Genomic DNA, 14,738 nt, shown 5'->3' on the forward strand with positions numbered 1-14,738 from the left:
AGGTATTTACTTACTATTTGGAAAAGTCTTCCTCTTTGTTACTTTATAAACAAAATTTTGTAAGGAAGATATGATGAAGATAAACAAAGTGAAAAAACTGATATTACCAAACATAAGAATAGATTATTCATAGTGAGAGGAGCAGTAGAGACATTGAATTTATCCATGTTAGGTGAGATGGAACATTATCATCTTCAAGTGAGAAAAACAAATATTATAATCTTACAGAGATAGCAAACACTGATTATATGTTTTGTTGTTTACTTTTCTTTCTCAGGAAATTTGTTCATGTTAAAATTATAAGTGCATTCATCTACATTTACTCTATTTTATTTTTGAGAGTAAGTATCTCCTCACATCATGAGATAATTTATTTCTTCTGACCAGTAAAAATGTGACATGTGTGCTATTTTGTTTATTTTAAAAAATATTTTTATAAAAAATAATGAAACATGACATAATTTCACTGACAGAATGAGATAATAATTTATTTCCTTTTATACCATAAGATACTTCATTCTCTTGCCACATGCGTAAGTGCATGATACATTACAAAGGCAAGAAATTAGTTACGCATTTCCCAACACAATTAAACAAATTTAATTCATGAAATCTGATTACCGTACCCGTTTAGTGGGTCAGAAAACGAAAGAGACCAAAAAAGCCACATTTTTGGAGTGACCAAGTCAGCTTTAGTAAAATAAAAAGAGTTGTGAAAGTGGGTGGGTGTGTGATAAATGAGTGCTTGTGCTTGTATTGGTCCAAAAAAGGGTGTAAGTAGTGCTTGCAGGGTTTCTGACTCTCCCTAGCGGTCAGACATGCCTGAAAGTACTCATTTCCACACTTGTTGTTCCACAATTTTTGACATTATATGCGTTATCAATTATAATTAATTATAAAAATAATTTATTATTAATATTTTAACATAAATATATTTTTTTAAATAATAAGATACTGATAATACATATAATAACACAAATAATGAAATAGCAGATCTACTTCCATAAACCAGAAGCACCGTTCTTAATTTCTTATCGTTTGCATTTAACCCATCTCCCTCCATCACCTGACACTCACTACCTCACATTCAAAATATCTACCTATTAAGTCCATTAGCTTCATTAAAAAGGTGCATTTTTACTGTGTTACTTACCATTATTAAATATTTCATACAATATTTTATTTTTTAAATGAAACCTCTTATAACTTAAACTTATGACCTCAATTACAAATAGTGTTTGTTCCAATGATTTGTTATCAATAAGCTACTTAATTTATTGTAGTTGATTACTAAATTATTTGGTATTTTTTTAATAAAAAAGTAATCATATATATTTTCTTATATAAAATCATTTATGATATAAATGACAATGAAATTCATTCAACCCCATACGTAGATGCTAATTAAAGTAAAAGGGAAAGTGAATAAACTATTTATTTGGATGTCAGAGAGCAAAATTCTCTAACAAAAATACAAAATCCATGAAATGAATTAAATTCATCGAAATATAATCATCCGTTTTATTGAACAATGTAGTATGTGCCACAGCATAACTATTCTATAATTTTATATAAAAAAATTTATTTTTTCTACAACTAACTACTCCCAAATATATAATGACATGCATTTACATCCATTTGGAGGTCACTCGTGAACTAAATTATTTAATAATACTAAACACTTACATTCAAAAATATACTCACAATTCAATTCAACATGTGCTACAAAATTATCTTAAATTATTTTTACAAAAATTCAACACTGAATAAGGGAAAATCTAATAACTCATATATGACACGTGCTACTACTAGTGTGATAGTCCAAAATGAGCCCAGTAAAGGCCCAAATTGAATAAGCATTCACGCAAAATACCTCACTTCTCGTGCTTATAACAATTCAACGCAAACAAAATATTTCCACACATCACTCACTCACTCACTCTCTCTTTTGATTATTTCTTTGAACAATGCCTGTTAGATGGTATCATTTTTATACTTTCCCATTTCTCACAATTCAACAATTTCATATTTTGATTCATTCTTTCTTTTTTTGTTGCTTAGGGTTCTGCACTGGCAACCCAATCAAGGGACTGTGGCAAATAGTCAAATTCTCAATGAAGTTACACAGTGTGTAGATAGCATGAATGCTGTTAAAGGATCAAGATGGAAAGCTACCCTCACTTTTTATCGACCCAATTTACGCGGTTAGTTTCATTTTCATTCTTTTATTGCTCGCTTAAACATGAAGAGAGAAAAAAAAACAATTTTTTTTATGGGTTTTGCGTAATTGGTAACAGACCAGAACATTGCCACGGATTTCCCGCGCGATTTTCTTGGGATATCGTTGATGGATCAACCTAACAAGTACTTCTTCATCATTCGCGGTAGTAAGGTTATTCTTGAGGCTGATTCTTCGATCTTGACCATCATGGAGAAGCTTCAGTCGTATAAACCCAAAGTTGCTCTTCATTTCGACGGAATTCAGTATAAATTGGGTGACTTTCAGGTTAGATTGATTAAAGTTGCTCCTAATCAAGCTGAAAGTATTAGAGGAATTTTGATGGAGGTAATTTTTTTGTTTCTCTATCTTCATCAATTTCTTTTGTTTACCCTAATTTTACTGATTTTTTTGCCGTGGTCATACATGTTTGAAACTTGTTATCTCTGTCTCGTAAACTAATCTGGCCAACTAGTATTGCTTGAAACTTTGGATAGAAAATGCACACGATCCTTTCCGTGGATACTTGCAATGGTGGTGATCTGACTCATAGCTACTAGGTTTGTTCATTAAACTTGCGTACCGTGTATCCAGTTTGTTGTTATGCATATGGCATATTATGCTCACATAGAAAGAATAAATATATAGAGGATGGACGGTTTGAGATCCATGGTTGCCCTAACCTCCATCCTTGCTATACAAGTATGTGATTCATTCGGGTATGTGGTTCATTTGGGTTTGTGGTTCATCACCTTTTGCATTAGCATTACAATGTGCTATCTCGAGTGAGATGTGTGGAGAAGTTCCAAATTAGAAGAAAATTGACAGAGGCCTTAGTATAAGTTGAATTTGCAGTGTGAAGAAGTTACAGCACTGAAGGAAATAGAGGACTGATGATGAAACTTGATTCTACAAGGATTAGTCGGTGGCAGCTATAGGTCATGGATTGGAGTCAGGTGTGGAACATTGACCATAGAGGGCAGTCAAAAGGGTAATTGTGTTAGATTTCTTTTAGTTTAATGGCCTAGTGACACCCTCTATCTGGCCCATGAATGGAGGGTGCGTTTGTTAGGTACAAAATAGAGGATTAGTTAGTTGGGTTGAACTGAATTTATGGTAAGCTGCAGAACAGAAATGGTTCATTTGGGACGGTTAAGTACCGAATGAATGACGTAGTTAATTTATTGTGTAATGAGCAATGGAAGGTGTGGTGACGGTTAATTATGTTAGTAGTCAATTATAGTTTTATGTGGTACACAATTTAGTTTCAATTAGATTTATTTTTAGTGTGTGATAAATGATTTATTTAGAAAGTCGAAATTATGAAGACGTAGTCCCCTTTGTTTCTGTGACTTTTCAAACATTTTTTTCTCTCAACTTACAACTTTGCAAATATATTCTCTGCCCGGTATTATTTTCATCTTGGTCCAAATCTAATTATCTATGACAAGTCAAAAATTGAGAATACCTGCACGATAAAATTGTTCACTATCTAGTGTTGATATTGCTTCCTTCAACATTTTTATTGCTAAGATTTACCACTTCAATTGGAGTGGAGTTCCCTTTTGGGCTTTGAATGGAGTGGTGCATCTTGACATTTATTTTGGTGGTGACGGGGTTCTTAACCTGCAACATCTATCGTGTGCATGGTGCATTGTTAAGATGACTACATCAGTAATTTACATGGTACAAATAAAGAAACCCAAGCAGTTGTTTCTCAATGAGATGCAATGAATTTTACTGTGTCTTAGAACTAGTGAAAGTAATTGTTACACGTGGATTAAAAGATTATGAGCAAATGGACGTTAAGTTTTTATGTAATGGCTTCTTCTTTTAAGGATGAGAAGAACTGGTACTGATATAATTACGATTGTGTAAGGTTGAAGATCTCTTTCCTTAGAAGAGTGGCTATTGTTCATTCCCTCATTCCTCATAAAAATGATTGGCTTTGTCGTAGGATAGGTGGAAAATCTTGCTTTTGCCAAATTTGTTAGTTTTGCTTTTGTTAGCTTTTTTGCTGATCCTAAATATTGAAACTGTCCTATAAAATTAAAAATTTATAACAATACTCATTCTCTGTTTGTCGACATCATAGTTTAACTCTGATAAAAACTGTGCATCAGTAGAGATGTATGTATTCAAGTTTGGTTGATTTTTTTCACAGGTTGAGTATCTCCCTACTTCTTCAGTTGAAAAATCCAGGAAAATTATGGAGGAGTTCCTTGATATGTGGCGAGAAATCGTGTCTAAAAGATCATTACCTGGGCAGTTTATGTTTGCAGACCCAAGTTATGCAGATTATGGGCTCTCAGACACTTATAGTGCACAACATGCAGCTATTCAGTATGCTGCTGCGCTGGCCCAACTGATTCAATCAGTGCAGTCTATGAGGGGTTAGGAAGATTGAAGGGTTTCTGTTAAAGATTGCACCTCTCTCTTTAGGTGAACAACCAAGTATCTAGGTTCAATCATTTATGTTATTGCATGTTTCCGCTTAGATTGTATTTAGTTGTTTGAAGCCTAAAATTGAACTTAGAAAGGGAATTTGTGATCCATTCAGGTGGTGGGTGTAGAGTGAGGATTGTGTTGATGGGCAGTATTTCGTTCATGTTGTCAAAAGGCAACATGGATGTTCTGCTTCATTGGGCAGAACACCAAGAATGTGAAAACCTTAAAGTTGTGAAAGTAATTTTTGTTGCCTCTGTTTGTCCTTTCAGTGTTATTTCTAATAGATCGTGAATTTTAGAGGATTTTGATGCCTATTTTATATTGAGAAAAAAATGTATTTATTGATAGTATGAGTTTTATATAGTCTCATCTGTCATTCATGTTTAATCATCACTGATTCTTCAAGAAAAGAGTAACCCAAATAAATAAGAATGATGTATTGAATATATATAAATTTTTAATATTATCATTCTTATATTTATTGATGATGATTATGATAAAGATAAACTTTATCTCTAGTTAAAGCAAATTACATCCATGCAGCAGCTGAGCACTGAGCAGGTGCTATTAGTCCACACAAGGAGTTTCTGATTAAAATTTAGGCACCAATCTGAACGTCTTTGCTTTAGCAAGAGTAGATACATCATTATACACTTCCGTAGACAATAAGATATCGGGTTTTGCTAACCCCAAAGTGGAAAGTCAACTTTGATGAACGTTTGACCTGTCATATATTAAATACATCACATCCCAAGATTCCTTACTCTCCTAGTTCATGTTTTCTAAATATCTCATATATCTTGGTTGACACAAAAAATATATGATAATTAATGATTATACTATTTACCTACATATTACCCAAAAAAATACTAATTACCTACAAATTTTTATATCAATGATTTGTGATAATCACTTGGATGGTATGGTGATGATCTCGCAGATATATTATTTATTGTTGATTATTTATTATACTCATTCTATGTTTTGAATGTTTTAAAATTCAGACCAGTCATTGAACCGGTCGAACCTGTTTTTATTTAAATATGTGTGCTTAAATACACTGTTAAAATTATGACAGACGAAACAGTTCAAATAAATTTGAGAAGATACTCGGAATACATTAATTTAAAACATCAACAGAAAATCCATTAATGAATTCAAAGCTCGTCACTCCATTCCTACTACATCAGTTCATAAAACATAAAATGCTGAACTACTTAACACAATCATTGGATAAGAAAAGACTGTCAAGGCACAGAACAGTCATAGCATCAATACTTTTGAGGTGGCTGCTGGGTTGGTAATAATCCAAAACGCTTCTTCAAAAGAACTCTCTGCCTTGAATATTTGTCGTCAGGGGAAAACCTCGCTGCAATTCAAGAAAACCAAGAAAGGTCACTAATAGTAATAGCTATAGAGAATGTTCCATTCAAAATGTTATTCAACATATCTCTGTATGAGTGCATATGTGATTTTCTTGCAATAAACAGAAACAATTTTTACCAATTAAGAATCAAAGGAGATGGAAAAAATAGAGCATCATAACAAGATATCAATAACAATAAGAATATTAAGAACGGATACATATGTAGTCCAACAATTCAGAAAATCAAAACTTTTGTACTTGTTTGCCTCACACCTTTGCCTTGTACATGAGCATATTAGGACAGATAAGATAAACTAAGCTACCAGATTCCACATCATATAGGTTAAGCTATTATTTAATCAACCATGATGATGTTTCTACTTTCTAGGGGAATGGCTTTCACATGTAATCTACTCCTAATCTTGCATTGCATGCTCAAACTGAAGCAGCACCGGATAAACAAATGACCAAAGCCAATAATAAATAGGGCAGATAACTGAAACTTTACCAATAATATTTTACTCTTTGGATTTTGGAATAACTATCACTACAAAAAGGTGCTATTGAAAATTACACTTACATCCATCTCAAGGGCCAAGACAGAAGGGTCTTTAGTGTAAGAAAAAATGAGTTAATTGAGGAAAATACCTGGATGTGCAGATTGTGTAACTAAACCAAGTGGTGACTCTTTCTGCAAAGTAGAAAAGCAACATAAGTTTTGACTTATTATACAATATGAGAGGCCTAGGTAGTTAATAAAACGCAAATAGCGATAAAAGATTAAAAGCTGACCTTAGTGGTGTACACTTTGTCACCATTCTCATTAATATAAAACTGAAGATACATGGTTACTGATAGCACCTTATCACTGCCAAAATATAATTAGAAAGAGAACACGAAAGATGAATCGTTCAACAAAGAAAGAGAACAAACCCTTGATGCTGCAATGACTCAATGCGGCTATGAAGTTTCACTCTAACTGCCCCGAATAGAAATAAGGCCTATTCTACATGGCTTCGGCCCGAATAATTTAAAACAATTATTGAGAACTCCATCTAATAAAAAAGAGTTCACAAATTTCGTATATTATATAGCATATCTACTTAGAGCGATATTAGAGATTCATTATTATGCTATAATCTATGTTTGAGAGAACCATACTATAATAAATGTTATGTTTAGTATATATTTCGCTTTTAGATTTTAATTATAATATTCGACCTTATAAACTGAAAAGTAAATCAATCAATCTTTTTAAACATGTTACTTTATGCTATTTTTCCTGGTTTATACCGGTCCCAAACAATTTAATTTATAAACCAACCAAAACATGTATATAGTTAGATAAAGCCCTCTCTCCCCATAGTAAGAATTGTTTGGAGTTCATTGATAATTATAAGATAAATATTCTTGCATGAGACTACGAGTTGAAGAGATATGGTCTTTTTGTTTCGTATCCAATACATTGCTAGTTAGCGTTACATATGCATAGAAGAAAGTTGACAGCATCAAAGTACAAAGAAATATTTCAGAAGGGACTGGAACTTGAAGAAGAAGACATGGACAAAATCATCTGAGAAATGGACACTTCATAATTCTCTTTGTGACAAGTTTGCTCCATCAGCAGCACTACTTTTTGTCCAGTCCTCGAAAATTTCATCAGAGAAATCACACATATTGGAGAAATCTGAGTTGAGAAGATCAGATGAGTAAATATCTCCTCCTACCATAAATCTTTCAGCAAATCTGTTGAGAGTTCTTTTTCTTCTTCATTGACAAATGACAAAATTCCATTATTATCACTTGGGTCCATTCGGTCACTTATTGAATCATTATTGGATACAACACCTTCTGCCTTGGACATTTTCTGCACTTTGCATTGATGACTGAAGAAGAGGGTTCTTGATTAACACAGAAGAGTACTTTGCATTGATGACTGAAAATTTTGTAGTATTTTTAGATAAAATTAATATACCGTAAAATAAAATAAAAGTGTTAACTGTGTGCAGTGTTTTAATTGAATCAGTCGTCCTCATGTACAATTCTTGAATTGAGCTCATATTGCCAACTAATGTTGGTCCTTGGCAGAGATTCATTAAGGATGTAAAATTGAATTTTCTTCTTGATGTAAATATTTTGTTTGTTAGTAATTATAAGGTATGAAGCACAGATACTGATACATGTGTCAGGTATGATACGTATTTGATACGTTAATATGCATTTTTCCAAAATACAGGATACGATACGTTCAGGGATACGCGTATAAAATAATAAAAACACATAAAATATGATAAAATTATAAGTGTAAATCAAAATATTCAAAGTAAAAAATATAATGGAAATTTAAAATCATGTCCTCCATAACAAATCTATCTTATCTTATTTTAATGAAAACAAATTTATCCTAAAATCATTGTCCTCCATAACAAATATATTTTATCCTATTTTAATGAAAACAAATATATTTTACCATGTTTTATTAGAAACGAATCTATTTTATTCTGTTTTATTGGAAACAAATCTATATTATCTTGTTTTATTTGAAATGAATCTATATATCCTATATTTTACTGAAAACGAATCCATATATCCTATATTTTATTGAAAACGAATCAGATACGTGTCTTAATATTTATTTATTTTATTTTATTTTTTTAATTTTTGGATACTCTATGGATACGTATCCTTCGCGAATTTGAGCGTATCCGTGTCGGACACCGACACGTGAGGGTGTTTGACGAATCTGTGCTTCATAGATTATAAGTATCCAGATATGTCCTTATTGCCTAATTTTCTTGCCTAAATTTTATTGTATCTTGTAAAAAAGGGAACATAGTATGTGACTGGCTGTTGCTACTTCTTAATGCTGTTAGTTCTCCAATGTCACATGTAAAGTACTTATCAAACGATGATAATGATGGTAGCAATAGCATCATAATCCTAAGCGGTGCTTTTTTGGGTACAGAAAAAGGTAAAAGACCAGGAAACAAACTAAAGCCTCAAGAAATAGGCAGAAAATTACAGCAACACAATTGAAATATTGCATGAGCAGTTACCGATTAAATCAGGCGAGTTCAAACAAATTAAATATGGCAAGCATCAATTCTATCGGATTTTAAAGATGTCTTAAGGGTGTCTAGTTGAGACACAAGATGATGAGCTTCTGGTTCTGCCAAAAGAAAACATCAAGCAAATGGGCACACCGGCAAAACTCATGGCCCGACAAGCTATCATGTGGGGTATGTGTTAAAAATGGATTTTGTTGGCTACTAAACACCAAGTATATGTACAATTTTACATATGGTGAGTATCCAACCTTTATAAAGATGTATCAATAGCAGAAAAAATGCACCAAATAAGTTTAGAAAGATTATAATTGTCATTATATTGGTCTTTTTAGGGAATTTACTTGATAGATTTTTTGTAGGACACCCCTGACCCGATGGGCTCTTATATATTTTGAGGACATATAAGAATGTTTTACTCTTACTTTTTTGCACGCTGCTGATATATTCCCTACATGAGAGCTTAGGCCAATAGATAGTAATACTTGGGCTGAATGTACCAACATACAATGTCTAAGTAGTTTCATTTCATTATAACAAACTATAGCATCACAATAAATTAACTAGTTAATAATGAAATAACAACACAAAATCAAGGAGATGGTACCACAAAATCAAGGAGCACCACACACTCGAGATGCTCCTTAATCTCATCATTCTTGTGATAAACCTCTATTCCTTCATCAGCATCCGCTCCTTCCAATTCGCTCAACCCAGGAAAAACCACAATTGAACCAATCGAGAAACCTTTAGCTCTCCCAGGCGAGAAATTTTCCCCACAACTGAATTGAACTCCTTCTTTGAACCCATCTTGAATTCCTTTTATAGCCCTCAAAACCTCATCTTTAACCCTATTTCCAAACCCCTCTTTCAATTTAAACAAGGTCACTCGCACAGCCGAGCCACGTGGCGGAACAAACCCACCTTGTAAATCCTGGGCGACAAAATCAACGGCCATGATGTCTTGAAGCAAGGGGGAGTTGGCCTGAACGGCTGCCACGTGGCTGGGATGAACCGTGTAAGCGTTGAGATCGTCCTTTGAATTGTAACGGCTATGAAGGATATGAGTGAAATGAAAAGAGGGAGAAGAGGATCGAAAGCGAAAGAGTGGCACCATGGTAAGGTGAAGGAGATGTTCAAGTGAGGCAAGGGAATTGATTCTATGCACCATGGCTTCACTCTCTGATGGTGGAACATCGTCTTTCACTTTGAACACCACAATATGCTCTATCATTGACATCTTTTCCTTCCTCCACCTTCAACTGGGTCTGTAGTATTTACTCTCTAGTTTCAACTTTCAATCCTTGCACTGCACAACTTATATATAATTTTTTTACTTTATTTTCAAGAAGTAAAAGCGTACGATAATAATACCAATTATTATTTGGGTCCCACTACCTACCCTACGTAGGTAAGTTTAAGGTCCAAACAGGTTCGATACTGGTCCATGCTAGAAATAAAACTGATAATTTGTGCCTGGTTTTTCATTTTCTTAACACACTTATTTATCAAGCTTATTCATGTTGATCAAGACAAGACATTGAGTTTAATACATAAGATATGTGTGGTCATCGACATTTATTTCAGCCACTGAATATATGGAAGGATAGGTAAAGTTATAAGCATAATATAGGACAATGATGGTAACAATATCAGAGGCACACATGGGTGTGGGTTGACTGGGATTTTTGAATGAGGGCCATAATGCTTTGATGCTGCTCTTGGCAAAAAGACATACTTAAAGAACTGGGATCACTTGTACCCAAATGAGGTGTCTCATGTCTCTAGCTAATAAGTTTTTTCTAAATAATGTAAATATGTTATTGTATGTTTTAGAATTTTTTTTTAATCAAGTGTCATTTTTTATTAGATCGAGATAGGAAATGAGGACAAGTGATCTATACACTAATTGTCAATTGGGTATTCCAAATGTGAATGAAGAAGTCTCACATTGGGCAAGAATGAACAAGTTAAAGAGCATATAATTGGATGAACTCATAGACTTAATGCCTTAAAGTTTTGAGTGATGCAGTGTCAAACTCATTTCTATGCTTCTTTCACTTAGCTTATAGGAGAATGATATATCACATGGATGAAAATCTCTCTAACATTTTCTATTGGCTATAAATATCATTCCAAAATCAAAAGGAACTTAACTTAGGCCTTGAGTTGTGGATGTAACCGTACAAATTAGAGGGTTGAGATTACACTAGTTTAATGTAGAGCAGTTGATTTTCACAGTCTCAGTTTAATTTATGAAAACTGAAACAACTCCTGACCACTGAATGTTGTGTTTTGAAATATGAAAATGTCTCCCATTAAGGCAACCAGTCCTGGTGATTACAGATAATCATTCAATAATTGGCAAGTTTAAAAATACTCCCAAATTTTTTTTTCTTATTAAACTATTGTTCTTAAAGTTGAAGTTAGTATTAGTTATTTTATTGTCATGTTTGCACTTATTGGGGAGGGGATAAATAATTGTGTAGAAAATATTTGTGGATAATATAGTAGGAATAACATTAACAATTTTGTTAAAACAAACAAAATCAATGATTGTTCACGATTATGTAAAACAATCTAATACAACGCTAATAAAATAATATAACTAGTATCATGAATGGTAAAAAATATTATGAATATCGTGATTTTAGATTATTACATTTTCTGTCTAACTTATTATGGGTGCACTTCAATTTATTATGATATTTTTTGCCTAATTCATTGCAAATCTTATATATTTTTGTCACATACTTTTGTTTAAAATTTAACTTGTGTGTATTATTGATTCAAAACCCCGTTTACAAAAAGTTAAAAATCTGAAATATACTCGTATTTGTCGACCTATCATTGGCCACAAAAATTTGTTCCACTTGTTACATTACATAACAAACAAAAAAATCCTCGTTCATACCGTTCCAAATCATATACGTGTTAACTTCCTTATCCCAAATTCCCAATCCTCAACTCCGATTTGGATTTCTACATCTGTCGTTCAACTAATACTTTTATGAGTTTTTGTATATATCATCCCGTATGTGTCCAATTATTCAAGGCAAATTAATAGTAAAATATCTTCCTAAATCTCATCTCTATTTCACACCAATAATGACATATTGATAACAATATCAAGGTGTTGCCTTAGAATTAAGCTAGTTTTAGCTTGAAGTATTGAGTTTTTTAAGTTGTAATTCGGTTTTGGTGAATTATGATAAATTTGAGGTTGTTTTAGTGAGGGAAATGGGAAAGATTAGAAATGGGAAGTACCACAAGCAAGAATGATAAGTTAGTATTATTTGCCACAAGATAGGAAGTTTGATAAGAATTCATCAATGATGGCCACAACCAATAATGGAGGTTTTAAGAGAATTCTCTCAACTAAAATAAATACAAGGTTTTCTCAAAATTAAACTTAACTAACTTTTATTAATGATGAATCAAACATAAATAGGCAATCTGTCCTGGCTAAAGACAAGACTAGATCCTTTTAAAATAAAATTATAACTATCTTTGAATGCTAAAAGATAATAGTCTATTTCATCATGAAAATAAACCTGGTTGGGATTTTGGAGTTGATGGTTGAATTCCTTGAAGTATGACTTGGTCTTGAGTTGTTGAATGGTTGAAGATTTGGATTTGAGTCAGCCTCGAAAATTCCTCTAATTAATATGTCCAAATTTAATCATAGAATTTTCTTGCTTGAGTGGACTTGATCATCTTATCTTCATCCCTTGAGTATATCCACAAGTTGGTTATGAATCTCCCTATTTATCTTTCAAGTCTTGCACTTCATATTTGTAGATGTGTCCTCTTGTGCTCTTACATCCTTCCTATTTTCATGTCACTTTGTTTATGCTACACCACTTAGCCACTGCTGGGCCAAATTACAAGGAAATAAATAATTTCTCGATCCAAAAATACATCAAATTAAATAGTAAAATACTTGAATGGAAAATAAACTTAAATCCTAAGAATACATGAGAATTAAATTCTCATTTATTAATAACAATGCAAGTAAAATAAATCGAACTATGTTATGAATTCTTTGCAAGAACATGACCTCCAAGGATTCTCGTAGTCAGATAATTTGTCTTCTAAAAAACATAGATTACCCTCCTTAGTTTACATATGAAACACAAGTATGATATAAAATATAAATAATTTTTATATTAGTTTAAATGGTTAAACAGTCAAGTCAGATTAATTTAATATATAATTTATAATTATTTATAAATAAATAAAAAATATATATCGTTAGGAATTATCTATAATTATATTGAAGAAATATCTGTTTATCTTTTTTGTATTGTGGTAAAACAAAATATTAGAGTAAATATTCATTTTATTTTTAATTTTAAGTGAACTATTTCATTCACTTTTTATTCTAGTTAAATTGGGTTAAACAATGTGAGTTAAGACACTAAACCAAAGTCATTTCCAAGTCTGACTAGCGACCGGATCAATCACACTGCCTTGTCCGATTCTCACGACGTTGCCAACAAATATTAGTCTAGTTATATGAAGTCTCATTCAATCTTTATATATCATACTAGGTCAAAATTTATATTTTAATCTCTGAACCTACAATTGTTGGAATAAGACAAACACATATCTCAAAAAGATTAGTTAATTATTACCTATAAAAGAAAAATATTATGCTATTCATTATACCAGAAGATTATATAATTCACCACACCTATCATTGGCAATTTGGGCAAAGCACATGGGGTTCGTCTGTATTTATTATGTCGACATGACATGAAAAATATGCTCATTCACCTTAAAACGTCTGTTCAACATGCTATATTCGTCTGCGTGCATTTCCAACGGGTAAAGCGGGTGGCCTGTGAGTATTATTAGATAAAGTATTGAATCAAATATGTAAAAGTATATGTATTTTGTTAAATATAAAGAAGTTTGTTATATTTGTAATATATACATTTATATATCAAACATAAAAATTACTATCATTAGGGATTTGTGTATTACCTCAGTTAGACTTGGATGTCCAGACAACCTTAAGGTCAATCTCCCTGAATGCTCCATATATGTTGTGAAACACGAGTCCGACATAAAACACATGTCCGACATAAAACACGATAAAATTTTATATTAGATTTAAATGGTTAAACTATCTAATTAGATTAATTGATTTCATATATAATTATAAATAAATATATATAATTAGTAATTATGTATAATTATATTGAATAAATATTTCTCTGTCTTTTTTGTATTTGGATAAAATAAAATATTAAAATAATATTTAGTTTTTTATTTTAAGTGAAGTATTTTGTTTACATTCCGAATTATTCCAGTTAAATCAGGTTTAACAAGGTCAGACTGGATTTTACCCAGTTCAAAATGACTCAACCCCTCTTTCAGCTAAGACACCAAAACAAAGTCATTTTTAAATCTGACTAGCGGCTAGATCGATCACACCGCCTTGTCCTATCCTCACGACATTGCCAACAAATACTAGTCTAGTTATATGAGGTCTCATTCAATATTTATATATCATACTAGGTTAAAAATTATATTTTAGATCTCTGAACCTATAATTGTTAGAATAAGACAAACACACATCTCAAAAAATTTAGTTAATCTATACTACATATATACTATATATAAAAAGAAAACA

General features: G+C 32.1%; 2 protein-coding genes across 2 annotated transcripts; one reads left to right on the forward strand and one right to left on the reverse strand.

Annotated features, from left to right (window-relative positions):
* Nucleotides 1,909–4,920, forward strand: LOC109362873 (mediator of RNA polymerase II transcription subunit 20a). The gene is made up of 4 exons (XM_019608940.1): nt 1,909–1,981; nt 2,062–2,204; nt 2,298–2,566; nt 4,383–4,920. Exons 1-4 carry the CDS (start codon nt 1,968–1,970, stop codon nt 4,614–4,616), a joined length of 660 nt encoding a protein of 219 aa, XP_019464485.1. The 5' UTR covers nt 1,909–1,967; the 3' UTR covers nt 4,617–4,920.
* Nucleotides 9,067–10,387, reverse strand: LOC109362572 (stress-response A/B barrel domain-containing protein UP3-like). Its single transcript, XM_019608436.1, has 2 exons — nt 9,687–10,387; nt 9,067–9,180 (listed from the first exon to the last, which is right to left on the reverse strand). Exon 1 carries the CDS (start codon nt 10,335–10,337, stop codon nt 9,690–9,692), a length of 648 nt encoding a protein of 215 aa, XP_019463981.1. The 5' UTR covers nt 10,338–10,387; the 3' UTR covers nt 9,067–9,180; nt 9,687–9,689.

Source organism: Lupinus angustifolius, chromosome LG12, assembly GCF_001865875.1.
Source record: "Lupinus angustifolius cultivar Tanjil chromosome LG12, LupAngTanjil_v1.0, whole genome shotgun sequence".
In the NCBI taxonomy this organism is placed as follows: domain Eukaryota; kingdom Viridiplantae; phylum Streptophyta; class Magnoliopsida; order Fabales; family Fabaceae; genus Lupinus; species Lupinus angustifolius.